The 14,667-nt window shown below is 41.7% G+C and overlaps 2 protein-coding genes across 6 annotated transcripts in view; one reads left to right on the top strand and one right to left on the bottom strand.

Annotated features, from left to right (window-relative positions):
• Gabpa (GA binding protein transcription factor subunit alpha) overlaps positions 1-6,195 on the bottom strand; it is a 29,563-nt gene extending 23,368 nt beyond the window's left edge. The window contains exon 1 of one of the 2 annotated variants that reach the window (XM_070030507.1): positions 6,107-6,195. The gene's annotated coding sequence lies outside the window, so the exon portion shown is untranslated. Of the gene's footprint in view, positions 1-5,609; positions 5,805-6,106 lie in introns of those variants that run through there. The other variant, XM_070030506.1, reaches the window with a different exon arrangement.
• On the top strand, positions 5,914-12,878 carry Atp5pf (ATP synthase peripheral stalk subunit F6). Of its 4 annotated transcripts, none has more exons than XM_070030509.1 (4): positions 5,914-6,185; positions 9,048-9,218; positions 12,012-12,136; positions 12,749-12,878. In XM_070030509.1, the coding sequence occupies exons 1-4, from the start codon at positions 6,001-6,003 to the stop codon at positions 12,784-12,786; spliced, it is 519 nt and encodes a 172-aa protein (XP_069886610.1). In that variant the 5' UTR covers positions 5,914-6,000; the 3' UTR covers positions 12,787-12,878. The 4 variants fall into 4 exon arrangements, with proteins under 4 accessions (XP_069886610.1, XP_069886614.1, XP_069886612.1 ...); XM_070030513.1 differs by lacking the exon at positions 5,914-6,185 and adding an exon at positions 6,229-6,318; XM_070030511.1 differs by lacking the exon at positions 5,914-6,185 and adding an exon at positions 6,247-6,339.
• Positions 12,879-14,667: the final 1,789 nt, after the last annotated feature.

The following is a 14,667-nucleotide window of genomic DNA, read 5'->3' as shown; positions in this document are numbered from 1 at the left end:
AAGTGAAATTAGATCATAGTACTTTCTTCATGGATACATACTGCTCATAGTAAAATCCAAAGCCTTCTCAATGTTTAAAGATTCCACAAGATCTCACACCCCATTCCTATAACAGCCTCCAAACATCTTCCTGTTATGTGTGCTTTTCTCAACTGTTCATTCTGCTTGGAATCTGCCCAAAATGTCACCTTAAATCTCATCTTCTCAGCAACAAACTGACAAATCCCTGTAAACTCTGTCTTTTTTTTAACCTTTTCCACAGCACTTGTCTTTTAGCATACTATTTTTATTTATTGTTTACTGCCCTATGCTGTGAGATCTTCATCAAGTGCAAAGATCAAAATTTTCCAACGATTTTGTCTATACTAATAATATCCCCTAGCTTCTTGAAGTAGGAGGAGGCTCACCAGGTCTTAAATTCTCAAGAAAAAGGCCTCTGGCATAGGAGAAAGACTCAGAACCTATGAATCTATTAAGCTACACAGCAAGGAAAATAAAGATGGCAAGTGGACCTGAAGTTATTAATCAGCTTGTGGTGCCACATGCCTATAATCCTAGCAGCCAGGAAGATGAGGCAGAAGGGTCATGAGTTTTGAGGTTAGCCTAGGCTACAAAGTAAGGAGCTATTTCAGAAAACAAAAGCAAATTAAACTCTCCAGAGAGTATACTGGTTTAGCAAGATGGGACCAATAAAATCACCTTAAAAGATAACAGAGAGAGGGAGCTGGAGTTATCTGTGAGAAGGATTTATGATTGCCCTTGAGGATAGAAAGAACCACAAGCCAAGGAATGTAGGCAGTATCTAAAAGCTAGGAAAGGAAAGAACAGATTCTTCCTCAGAAGTTCTACCAGAAACGAAGCCTTGCAAACACCTAATTTAAACTTGAGACCACTTTCATCTGTTAGAGTAGCAGTAGGAAGCGAATACAATCATCTTCTATGCTTTCCACTTAAGAGCAGTAACTTTCAAATCCCAACAGCTGCAACTGATAAAGAGGTGGTTTTCCAATCACTTAAACAGAACATGGTTGGCATCTCAATCTAGAATGTTCAGTATAAGAATGACCTGATCCCTTTCATCATTGTTAAAAGTTGCTACCAAAACTGTTCCAAAAGATGAACAAAGTCGGGCACCAGTGGCTTACGCCTGTAATCCTAGCTACTCAGGAGGTTGAGATCTGAGGATCACAGTTCAAACCCAGCCTGGACAGGTGAGACTCTTATCTCCAATTAACCAACAGAAAACTGGAAGTGGCGCTGTGGCTCAAGGGGTAGAGTACCAGCACTGAGCTGAAGAGCTCAGGGACAGTGCCTAAGCCCAGAGTTCAAGCCCCTCTCATCTCCAATAAAGGATGAGCAATAAGCAGAGTTCTCTCAGTTATCATACATGTCCAACAAACTAGATAAGCTCCAGCTGGATTCTCTTTCAGATGATGAAAGGATGAAGAATATTTTCTCTTCTGGCTGATACTGCTTTAGAAAGTGTTCCTTTCCCCCCTTTCAGGAAAGAGGGGGGGGGAGAGGGAGAGAGGGAGGGACGAACGAGAGAACAAGAGAGAGAGAGGGGGGTAGGGAGGGAAAAAGGAAGAAAGGAAGAAAGAAAAACTATTCTTTAAACAGTACTACGAAAATCTGTGGAATTCACCTTCAGCAAAACAGGTAGTGATCCAGTAGAGACCACCCTCAAAGAACAACATACACTTTACAAAGGGACAGATTTACTCAGAGATATGTATTTCAGTGTCTCAATCACAGCAGACAGTACATTAATCTATGTTGAGTCAATGATTATTAGGGCTTTCTCACACCATCATCTGGACTCCAGATGCCTTAAAGGCTTATGTGAAGGGCAAACTAAAGCAACTTTTCTTGTGATCTAAGGTTAGAAAATTTTTTAAATTCCTCAGACATAAGTCATAAAGAGAAAAACTAATGGATCTGATCATATAAAGATTAGGATATGGGCTGAGTGTTGTGGTGAAGCCTAAGGAGGTAGAGATATGAGAATCCTTCTTCTTCAATCAAAGCCAGCCCAGGTTAAAATTAGCAGAATAATCTAACTGAAAAATTAAAAAAAGACTAAGGAAGTAGTGCCCTTAGTTCAATCCTCAGTTAAGGATGGGGGGCGGGGGAGACCCTTTGATTTATGTTTGATGCACAAGCTACAGACTGGGAAAACATAAAAATTATAAGGGACTAATAATAAATGAAATTGACAATAGCCCCATTAATTTTTTCCATACCTGTCTCCCCAGAAAAAAAAAAAAAGTCAGTACAAATAAGAAAAGCATAGGAAAGGGGCAGCTCAGGGACAGCACCCAGGCCCAGAATTCAAGCCCCACGAACATAAAAAAGCATACGAAAAGGATAAGGAAAAGCAAAAGGTCTCACGTTATCAAGAAATGATCAAATATAAATCCTTTATCCAAATAATTTGAAATGTACCACCTGATACTGATACTGTATCTATGGCCAATGTCTGACTGCTGAATAACAGGAAGAGTTAACAAGGACATCAGGGGCATAAAACTCCTGTCTTCAGTATACAAGGTACAGAAGGGACTAGATACTCTGGAGATTACCCAGTAAATCTCAAACTTTCATTCACTTATCACAGTTTTACTCTTAGATAAGCATTCCAAAGAAACTAGTAAGATGTTTGGGGAAGCAATTCAAGTCATAAGAAAGTAATATAGGAGAAATGGGAAAGGACATACTTTCTTTGTTAGAAACAAGGAAAGAATATTCACACAAAATGTTTGTTGTTGTTCTAAGATTTCACTATTCCCAGGCTGATCTGGAACTCTGGATCCTCATGTATCACTCCAGGTAAATAAATCTCATATAAGATATAAGGCTAAACAGCACTCAAATAAGTTAATTTGCTTTTATTTTAGGGCTTATAAAGAGGTCCACTCCCACCTCCATAACAACTCAGGAAACTGGAAGTGGAGCTGTGGCTCAAGTAGTAGAGCGCTTGCCTTGAACTAACGAGCTGAGGGACAGGACCCAGGCCTAGAGTTCAAGCCCCATGACTGACAAAAAAAAGAAGAAAAAAAAAAAGATACACTTGGAGTGCATATAAAGGAGTTAAAAAAAATTCTACGGGGCTGGGATGTAGCTCAGTGGCAAAGCGCTTGCCTAGCAAGTGCAACGTCCTGGGTTCGATCCCCAGTACCAAAAAAGAAAAGACAAAAAAAAAAAAATACAGTTAAAAAAAAAAACCCAAACAAAAAAAAATTCTACGATCTTCCAAAAATGTTACATAGATCACTCCTTGCCTAAAAGGTGACAAATGGAGGGAGGGAGGAGTCTTACACACTTGTACAAATTGTATTATTCATAGCCTCTGAATCAATATTTCTAATACAAACTAGAAAAGCACTGTACTATTTGGGGACACTGTCCACGGTTTCTGTGTTTGAGATTGCGAGACAGTTGCTCTTTCCCAAGACTCATGTCTCCAGCTCTGATTTTCCTCTTTTTTGAGATGGGTCAAACTTCCTGCCATGGAATCCTTGGTAGCCACCCACCTATGTTAGGCTTCGGAGTAGCTAGAGTAACAGGCACACCCCTATGTCCGGCTCTTTCTTGAGAAGACGCCTTGAGGACTTTATTTCCGACAAGGCTGGCCTTGATCTGAGATGTCCACTATCACAATTTGCTAGAATTACATGTGAACACCAGTACCCAGATGTGCAAATTTTTATTATCAGTTCTTAAGAGGGTTCTTAGCTCTTTTTCTGGAACAAATTTCCCAGTGATTCTACATTTGTAAGAAAACAGAACTGATATTACATAATGGTAACTCTCCAACTCAAAAGCTGGTCCTCTGTCACACTGCAACAACTTCATATACTTTCACCAACACCTCAATTCTAGATTAATCCAAACTTCAGAACATTTCACAAAATGGATACAAACTAAGTTCTAGTTTCATGAAAAATTTTGGACAAGGCTAGTGTTGTTTTGTTTTGTTTGCTTTACAATTCATATATATTTAAGATTCCTTTTTTGGTACCACAGATAAATTTGAAGATGGTTTTTCTGCACTGGAATTCAATTGCTTTATAGAGTTTAGAACATTTTTTCAATGAGTACAATCAGGAAGTCCTTGCATATTTTCTCAACCTAAATCGATGTTCATTGTGTGATTTATTTTTTTATTTTTTTTTTTTATTTTTTTTTTGGTGGGTCGTGGGGCTTGAACTCTGGGCCTGGGAGCTGTCCTTCAGCTCTTCAGCTCAAGGCGAGCGCTCTACCACTTGAGCTACAGTGCCACTTCCCATTGTGTGATATTTTTTTAAAAAAATAATTTTCCTCTATTTCTGAAGTTCATAGTTGGGTCCAAGACTAAAATGAAGTTTTAATTTGGTCCATGGCCTTATCTGGTCTCATAGCTTGTTTCAACTTAAAATCTACTCTTTACTTTCATTACTTCACAGCTGTGACATATGCTCTTATATAAGCCATCCAAGTAAAACTAAGTCTGCTAGCATCAGCAATTGCATAGAAGTATGAAAGTCTAGATAAAATCCTGATAGCAGCTAATCCCTTCAAAGTAAGTGATGTGCACTTTTAATCCCAATTAAACAGGTGGCAGAGATGGGAGGACCTCTGTTTGAAGTGTAACTAAGTTAGCAGGACTGTATCTCCTGTTCTATAATCCCAGCTATGTAGGGAGAGGCGGTAGACTGCTGTCTTCAAGGCCCTGCTTCAGGCAGAGTCCTAGATCCTATCTGAAAAATAAACCATGAAGGGTTAAAGAGTGACTCAACTGGTTACCAATGCTAGGCCCTCATTTCAAAGCCCTGCTACTGCCAAAAAAAAAAAAATATATATATATATATATGTATATGTATATATTTTAAAGTTATGACAAGGGAACTCCCTAAAGTTTCTGCTCCTCCCACTAGCTAAAACTACTTGATTTTACTTCTAAACCAATACGATCATCTTACAATATTGGGTACTGTCCACTTTACGCCTTATGACACTAAGCACGTACACAGTGACACACACACGCGCGCGCGCACACACACACACACGCACACGCACACACACACACGCCCTCTAGTCCAGCGAGTTACGTAAACCCCCTTTCCGCGTTTCCTGGGTTAAGCCAAGCGCTCCAGGCTTGTGTATGGCTTTAGTGCCAACTGTGAGGCAGTTCTGGCGTGAGTGGATCGATGGCCGGAGTGCCGCCGGCCGGGCGGTTCCGCAGCGTCCCCACAAGTCCTGGGGACGTTCGGCCCGGCGGGCCCGGCTGGGTGCAGGGGAGGGACGGCCGGGCCGGGCCGGGGAGCGGAGCGGGGGCTCCCGGCGGCGAGCGCGGCCCCGCCGCGGCGGCGCGCCGTCCCGGGCCCCGCGCCGCTCGCCCCCCGCCCTTCCCTCCGCTCCCCGCAGCCTCTCCCGCCCCTCCCCACCCGGCTCCCTCAAGTCTCCACGAACGGAAATGGGAGTCGCAGCGTCGGGGACCAGCGGAAACAAAACACAGAGGCGGCCGCGGGGGGGCTGCCGTGGGGGACAGGCCCCGGAACGAGGCCGGAACGAGGCCGGCCCGCGCGGGCCCGCGCTCCGCGCCGCGCCGCTCCCGCGCCCTCACTCACCCTCTCTGGGATCGGCCCGGTAGCCGGCTGGCAACGGCAGCGGCGCGGGCTCCACGTGCGGCGTCTCTGCGGGTGAGACCTGCAGCTCCCACGACGCCAAGCGGGAGGCCCCCGGACCCGGCCCGCCGAACAGGCTCCGAGAAACCCCGGCCCCTCTCCCGCCTCCCAGGCTCCCCCGGTCAAGGACTACAACTCCCAGCAGGCAGCGCGAAACGAACGCTCGGAACAACGGGGGCCCACAAGGCTCAACACACCAATCCGCTTTGTTTTACTCCCGCTTTCCCTTCACAATTTACCCCACAACCCCGAGGAGCAGGACGCTGACTTATTCGGATAAGAGTTTAAACGAGAGGTGGGGGAGGCTACGCATAGCGCACATGCGCACAAAACAATGTTGTCAAGAGGAAAAATAAATAAAACATTAAAAAAAAGAGAGCGGTCAAAGCAAGAGAAGGGAAAATGGCGGAGTCTACGCAAGAAGACCCGGAAGCACTTACCCACTACTTCCTCCTGTTGGGCTTCTGTCTCACCTAGAGCGGTCCGATCACAGACAGCCTCGGAGGCGCTTCCTGTCCGGTGAGCGTAGAACGATTGAAATGGAGGCCCACAATGCACTGCGCTGGCGGGTAGCCGCGCGGGGGCGGGGCCAGGGCCGGAAGTAGGACGGCGGTAGCGGCGCTAACTCTGGCGGCTCGGGACTGAGTGCGAGGTGACCGGCGAGGGTTGCTAGGTCAGCCCGGCCTCTGGGGACCAGAATCTGGGTTTCTCCGTAGGAGTTGGGCGGCCTCTCACCCCTACCCTACTGGGAGGAGAGGGCGGCCTGGTGTCCCTGGCACCTTCACGGCCTTGGCGCGCGGTCGCCGATGACCTCGGCGCTTCTCGGCCTTGAAGTGGGCCTTGTTCCCGGTAGATGGGGGCCACTGGCAGCCTCTGCCGAGGGCCCAGCCGGGACGGGGGGTGGCGGCCTACCGGAGCGGGACGCGGACCCGGGCACCGGGGCCCGCTGTCGGCCGGGGCAGCTCAAGGTCAAGCGCTTAGCACTGGGTTTGCGGCCTCGCCTGCCCGCGCTGGCAAGCGAGGGACGCTCGTGAGCGAGGCCTGGGGCGGGAGGTGTGTGCACTGGGAAGACGGAACGAGGGCCGTCGTCAGTGCTGAAAGTTCATATCCCACCCCCCCCCCCCCAAACACTTCGTTAGGCATCCTTGTGGGTTGACTTTAGACACAGCCAATGGTCTGACCCACTTGGCTAGCCAGCCCTCCTTATAAACAGAACTCTGCCCCAGTGGACAAGACCTCTGTCGGACTGTATCCTTCTCTTAATAATTAATCCACCTTTTGGGGTCCAGTCCCTGACGTTAGCCCCTGATAGTACCTGAGCGAGGCATCTATCATCAGTGGTATTCATGACTGTTTGCATACTGACATGTGCCTTCTGCATGACGGGGCTTCGCACAGAGAAGCAAAGGGTTTTTAGAATTTAAAGTATGCACATGTAGCTGTGTAAACGTATATGTGTATATATATGTATATACACACACACTGTATATGTATTTGTGTTGAATTCTTGGACTGCATATTTAACCTCTAGGCCTCGGTTTCCTATGGGAACGTTAAGACATGATATCTTAGAAGGTTATTTGTTGTTTGCTTGTAGTCTCTTCCCAAGCATTTTTCTCTGGTGCATAGCAATTCTTTTAGTTTCCTCACATGCCTTGTTTTTCATCCTGTTCAGTAATTAATCCATGTTTGACTGCATGAGCTCTTTTGGTAGTGTTTGTCAACATTGGCACTATTGTACTGTTGTGGGGAGTTGCTCACTTTTGATTAACATCCTCTGAGATATTTAGTGGCATTTCTGGTGTCAGGCCAAGAACTTTCAAACAATCAGACACTAACAAAAGTGTCCCAGGAGATTACCCGCTCCTAATACCTCTCAAACTCTGGTTGGAAAAGACCACTCCTCCCCTCTTTATGAGCACTTTTGAAGATATATGCAGTCAAATTAGCAGAAAAATGAAACTAAAAACAAAGGTGGCCCAGAAAATACAAATTAATTTTTTTTATTAAGTCAAGACATAAATTACTTTGTTGAGTTGCTAAAGAAGTTTCTAAAACCTTGGTCACAATTTCTCTTAGTACTATAGATGGGTGCAGTTTGTATTCTTCCACTGGTCTGATCTATTTAAGCTTGGTAGCAGTCTCTTGTCAGTGATGGTGGTGGCAGTGGTAGTAATGATTAAATACTCTGGGGGTGGACGTGGGAAGCATATTAGTATGTCAGATTTTACCTTTTAAGTTTCAGAACTGTTGCTAGGCTGTATATCCAGCTGTGTATCTTCTATTGCCATTCCAGTTTAGGGCTTGATAAACCCTTTGGATTTATGAACTTAAGTACTAATTGTATCGAAATTGTCTTCTAATTGTTTATGACTTCTTTATTCCCTCCCATCTAGAATTCTGTGTGCATGCATTTATTGCAATATGAAATACTTCTATCTTCAAGTCACCAAACTCAGGTCTCTAAAGGAATTATCCATTATTACGTTGTTTTAACTTGAAAAAATATTTCACCTAATTATTTTTAAAACTTGGATTTTAGTCTGAACTCTGGGCCTGGGCGCTGTCCCTCAGCTCTTCAGCTCAAGGCGAGTGCTCTACCACTTGAGCCACAGCGCCAGTTCCAGTTTTCTCACAGTCTCTCCTGCCCAGGCTGGCTTTGAACCGCGATCCTCAGATCTCAGCCTCCTGAGTAGCTAGGATTATTGGCGTGAGCCACCAGCACCCCCGCTAGTCTGATTATTTTTAAAACTTGTACTTCACTGATTAGAGTATATTGTTTAATCTTCTCTGTTATTGTAAGCCTCACTTCTGTGATTACTGTTTTCATTTGTTATTTTGGTTGTTGATTTGGTTATGAATGGCCAGAATACTGCAGTTGTAACAGGCAAAGCCATTTCTCTCGGATAGGCCTATAAAATGAAAACTTCCAGCCTCATTATCTTGGCAGAAGCAACTATCTCCTCTCTTTGCCCAGCCCCCTTTTAACCTTTTGAGGGGTCAGGGAAGCCTGGCACTTTTGAAGAAATGGTCTTTTCCTGCTGGCAATGGGCAGGGTTCTAATGGCCTTGTCTCCTATTTTTCTGTCCACTTTAAATTCATAGAAGAGAAAAATTTCAGTTGTGTGCTTTCTTTTGGCTCTAACCCAAATGGAGCCTCAGGCTTGAGTCATTCCTAATTGCTCTTAAGTCCCTAGGGCCTTTGGGTTAAAAGCAAAGGACTTGTAAGCAGGAGTGAGATAGAGACTATGATCACATGGAGTGCAATTTGGTAGGATTTAGTTCCGTAGCAATTAGTAGAGTTAGATTTCTGCCATGATATATGTAGAGGTATGTTAAAGAAAGTACACTAATGTTCCTGTGCTGCTTCTCTGTACCTTAGAACCACCATGATTCTTCAGAGACTCTTCAGATTCTCCTCTGTCATTCGGTCAGCAGTCTCTGTCCACTTGCGGAGGAACATTGGTGTTACAGCCGTGGCATTTAATAAGGAACTTGATCCTATACAGAAACTCTTTGTGGACAAGATTAGAGAGTACAAAGCAAAGCGACAGTAAGTAAATAATCAACCATAGTACAAATATTTATATATATATATATAAAATATATATATAATATACATTATATATATATATATATTCAAGATACCAGTCCCAAACTGTAGCTTGAGGAAGACATTCCATTAAATCAATTGTTATTTAAAATCTATTCTTATTATGTCATCATGAACTAAGTCATAACCTGATATGTAGGCTCTTAGCATCATTTAGCAGCTATATTTGAGAAAATTAAGGTAGCCTAAGTTTGTAAAATTAATTGTGATAAAACATCAGAGTACTCTCATTTTGTGCCCTATGGTGATTTGTGTTTATTTTCTTTTTTAAAGACTGTTTTCCTACTTTGGGAATATTAGAGAACAAATGACTCTGAAGTGGCATGGAGGAAGCTGGGGAAGACAGAGTTATAAAATCCTGTCTTTTGGAGATAGGTGCTATTCTCCATCAAGTGCAAACTCCAAGTCTTAGGAAAAGTGGTGTACATTTACTTCCATTCTCTTGTTTAGTTGTCTGCTGTGTATAAAGCACTAGACTCTTGGCTGTGGTGGACACACTTTTATGAATTGCAGATTATGAAAATCTGATAGAGGTGAAACACATACCAATTCAGTATACAATAATTGGCAGTAGGTGCTAAGTGACAAGTTCAGTATTTTGAGAATTCCTAACTACTTCCTAGCTGTGCCATTTTGGAAGGCATCTTGGTAAAGTAATGTTTAATTGTGGCTTTGAAAACATTATTTGGGATCTTTTTTTTTTTTTCTCAAGAATTTTATGAACAGCAGTAGATCATCTTCCCTGTGTAAAAAGAAAAAAAAAAATAATTTACTCACTGCTTATTTTGCTTGAGCTTGAAAGGTAGGACATTCATACTCAGGGTTCACCCCCAGGTTAAGACCCGTTTGGGTTTGCGTAGGAGGAGAATGAATATATTTTAGGATGGAAGAACAGTGTGAAAGCTAGAAAGCACAACATAGAAGTCTGTTTCCCTGGAATAGCAGGCATATGAGGAGTCCAATGAATGGTTTGGACAGATTCATCTTGATTATAGGAGTAGAGATACTATATGATATGTTTTAGTAGGAAATTGAAAGTGTTTAAAGCAGTATGTTTAAGGATATAATGATACTACTCTTAAGTGGGCAAAGTAGTTCAAATTGGTATTGTTGGAGTATTGGAATAAGAAGAAAATAAAGAGACTCTGTGAAGATTGAATAATCAAAACTTCCTTAGTGATAACCTCTATAGAAAGAGGAATGTAAAAGTGACAGTGTTGAAACAGAGAACTGGTCTCAGTGACCTGGTAAAGAGCCTGAAGGAACATTTTGTTTTTTAGAAAGCTGAGTGTAGTGACTAATGTCTAGAGTCTCAGCTACTCGGGGTAAAGATAGGTTTGTGGTTTGAGGACAGACCAAGCAAAATGTTACAGAGAACCCATCTTGACAAACAAGGTGGGTATTGTGGTGCATATCTGTAATCCCAGGTACATGGAAGGCAGGGGTAGTAGAATCTCAGTCTGATGCTGCCCTGAGCAAAAAAGCATGAGACCCTAGCTGAGAAAATAAAGGGAAAGGGCTTAGTGTATAGCTCAAGTGGTAGAGTACTTGTTGAGAAAGCACAAAATTCTGAGTTCAAACCCCAGTACCATTGCCACTGCCACCCCCCCCCCCCAAATAAAACAGACTTTTGAGACTTGATAGCTTACTAGTGTTACTACCTGTGAGGAGAAATAGTGAAGAGATTAAAATGTATTGCGTTACCTTGTATTTTATTATATACAAATATTAGAACATTTTATATAAGAAAACCAACGTTGGAATTTTTAAAAGTATCCTGTTTAGTAAGTTTGTGTGTACAACTTTTTAGGAAATTTGTCCTCTGCACACAGATGTTATAAATGTCTCTGTGTTAAGGCTGTTTGTATTGTAACTTGTCTTACAAGTGCTTAACTAAACTGTGAATCTAAGGAGAGTGAAATTTTCCCTTATAAGCTTAGCCAAAGTGTCTTTCCTCAACTTGAGTAGCTTTCTATTAAGCCATATGTCACACATACGAGTGCTGTGTACACCCACTGGTCTTAAAGCATGTGTTTGGAACATAATGATTTAACTCTCTTAAACATAGGTAAGCATCATTTTGCTTATGAATTGCAAAATTGCTAAGAGTTTGAGATAATTTACTTCTTTTGATAGGTCCCTATTCTAGGGACTTTGAATTACCAGGATTTTTATTTTTATATGTAAAAAATAATTTGCTGTTGAGGATAGAACCCAGGACTTCACACATGCTGAGCATGTGCTGCTCTGTCACTGAGTTCTTAACTCCCACCCTAATACCTTTTAAGAGTCATTTAGTGATGGCTGATTTAAAGTAGATGATAAGAATGGATAGCATTTACTAGTCGTAACTATGTGAATTGTCTTTAATTCTCTTAAGATCTCTGCTTGATAGAACCTTTATTTTTAGATATAGAAAGTAAAGTTTAAGGGTGATTCTTGCCTTGCCATGATCTATGAATTTGCTAAATGGCACAGCTGACATTCCAAAGGAACTCATCTTTGAGTCTTTAATGTTAGAGATTTCCTTGAAATTAACCCATTGGTATGAAATCATGTGCTGATATAGTGTGGCTTGAAGTTCAAGTGCACAGACTTGTTCTCTTATTTTAAAAAGTCTACTTTTCCCAACATGAGTAATTTTAAAAATTCAGTGAAACTTGATGGTGAAGAGAGATAATTGCTTTTTGAAACTAGTGTATAATAGTTTTTATTTGCTCATTTGCACAATAGGTCATCTCAAGCACCTGTTGATACTGGCCCAGAGTATCAGCAAGACCTGGAGAAAGAGATTTTTAAACTTCAACAAATGTATGGGAAAGGAGACATGACGACGTTCCCCACCTTCAAATTTGAAGGTAAGTCTCTAATCACAGATTTTTTTCTGTAGGGAATTATTTTAGATGGAGGATGTTAATTTTTTGTGTGTATAGTGTGATGGTGCTAGGGATGAAACCTAGGGCTTTGAGGATAGTAGGCAAACTTACCAGTGAGCCAAACTTAATATTCTTTTTTGATTTTTGAGGTTTAAATAACAGATACATGTAAATTCATTGGGACTATGACATGTACGTGGGAAGATCTCAGAATAATGATTGCCATTAGCATAGGAGACTGTGTGACATACAAATTAAATGGTGGGAATCTGATTTCTTAACTGCTTGATCTCAAATCTTGACAGGGTTCACTTACTAGCTATGTGATCTTGGACAGTTCACTGGTACCTATTTCCTCATCTGTCACTTTGGGCAAATTAGAGTTATCTTTTGCCATGAGGCACTCACTTGTAGTTAAATGGCATAGGATACTTAACACCAATTAATAGAGAAGCTTGCTCAGGGAAACTGTATAGATTTTTAAAAACATGTGTTCACTGAGAAATGAGAAGATTGATCAATTAAGTTTTTAAGCATTCTAGCTAATCCATTTGTTGCAGTCTGGCTAACTTTAAACCTTTTTATTCTTCTTAGATCCCAAATTTGAAGTCTTGGAAAAACCCTCATCCTAAAGAAATAACATGAAGTGAATCTGGTAACTTGTTATGGATTTGTTGTACAACTACTTAGAAATATAATAAACATACACTTCACAACTGTCAAATGCTCTATTAATTTCAGATTACAAATAAATTGGTAATATTGCCCATATGTTGGAATGTAGTAAATCCTCTTGTAGGATTCTTCCATTTGGGTATAATGCAGCAGGCCATGTGGATAAATTGGATACAGCTTACCCATAGTCCAGTCAGACTCTTCTCAATATGCCGGGATCCCTTTAGTAATACAGACATAGTGTCCTCAGAAAGATAATGCTATGAAAGCATGTTAGATTTTTTTCTCCCGGAATATGAAGAAATGGTTTATAAATCCTTTGTTATACCTTTCTTAGGGAACTCAGCATCATTTTTAATATTGTTCTTCTCCACTGTAAGCCCAGGTCCCTTGTCTTCACTTGCAGATCATAGCCTATTATTGTTCAGTATGGACCAAGAAGGAAGAACTAGCAGCAGACTGAGAAGAGAGTTCTGTAAAAGAGCGTACTTTAAACAATCCAACTAAGCCCGGCACTGGTGGCTCACTCCTGTAATCTTAGCTACTTAGAACATTGGGAAGTATAGATCAAGGTTCGAAGGTAGCCTTGCCAGAAATGTTCCCATGAGAGTCTTATTTTTCACTAACTATCCAAAAAGCAGAAGTGGTGGTGTGGCTCAAGTGGTAAAGTGCTAGCCTTGAGCACAAAGAGGCTCACGTGTCTGTGAGCACCCAGCCCCTGAGTGCAAGCCTCACAATTGATGATTTAAAAGATCTACCTAGCCTAGTGTGGAGGTATCCACCTCTAATCCTAGCACTCTTGAGACTGAGACAGGAGGATTGTAAGTTCCAGGTCAGCCTAGGCTACATAACGATTTTCAGGTCAGCCTATTGCAGTTTTGCTACATAGCACAACCCTGTCTGGGGGAAAAAGAAAAATTTATATGGCATTCTTTGATCCAAGCAATGAAAGATCCAGCAAGTATCTCCTGGGCATGTGGCATATGAGGAAGCATCAAAATTTCAGTAACTGTACATGCCTCTCAATTAGCTAAAAAATATTTTTAAGGAAAAACAGCCATGGCATTTTACACCTGACAATATGGCATGTCAGTACATATAAGTCTTTAACATTTGGTTAACATAGAGGATAATACTGTTCATAACATCGACAAAACTATTATATAATTAGGACAGATTAGTTCTCTTCTGTCTCATGGTCTTTTCTCCATCTCTTCTCTCATTCCTTCCCATCCTTAATCCATACATAAATACTTGTTTATATGCGATAGGATAAAGGGCACCAGGGGAGTGTTAAGCTGAATAATTTCAGAGTAGTACTATCTCTTCATGAATAGTGAACAGTATTCTTTAGAAAATGGTGTATTTGCTGGAAGCAGTGGTTCACACTTGTAATTCTGCTACTCGGAAGCCTGAGGTAGGACTTATTGCAGTTCAAGGCCAGCCCAGGCAAAATATTTGTAAGAAACCATTACTAAACCATTACTATACACGTCATCTCAGTTGTGTGAGACATGTAAATAGAAGTATGGCGTCAGCCAACCCAAGACAAACACAAGATCCTACTGGGAAAAAACATAACTAAATCTTACAATTACAAGAATTAGTATTCTAGATAGAATAAACGTAAGTAAATGTGTAAAAGAGAGTTGGGTATGTGGACAGTGAATGGAGAGTGTGTGAAAATGAAATGTCCCCCTGTGGCATTTAAATAAGAGAGAAAGGAAAAATGAAGGTATTATAGGACAAATGGATGGACTGGAGATGACTGAGAACAAAGGGCAAGTATGAGAACAGTAAAATTTGAAAGGAAGGTATTTTTTAAAATTTTGTTGTAA

This window comes from Dipodomys merriami, unplaced genomic scaffold, assembly GCF_024711535.1.
Source record: "Dipodomys merriami isolate MVZ:Mamm:240054 unplaced genomic scaffold, mDipMer1.0.p SCAF_2, whole genome shotgun sequence".
NCBI classification, from domain to species: Eukaryota; Metazoa; Chordata; class Mammalia; order Rodentia; family Heteromyidae; genus Dipodomys; species Dipodomys merriami.
The sequence above is the reverse complement of the archived record's forward strand: the minus strand, read 5'-3'. Positions and strand labels throughout refer to the sequence as shown.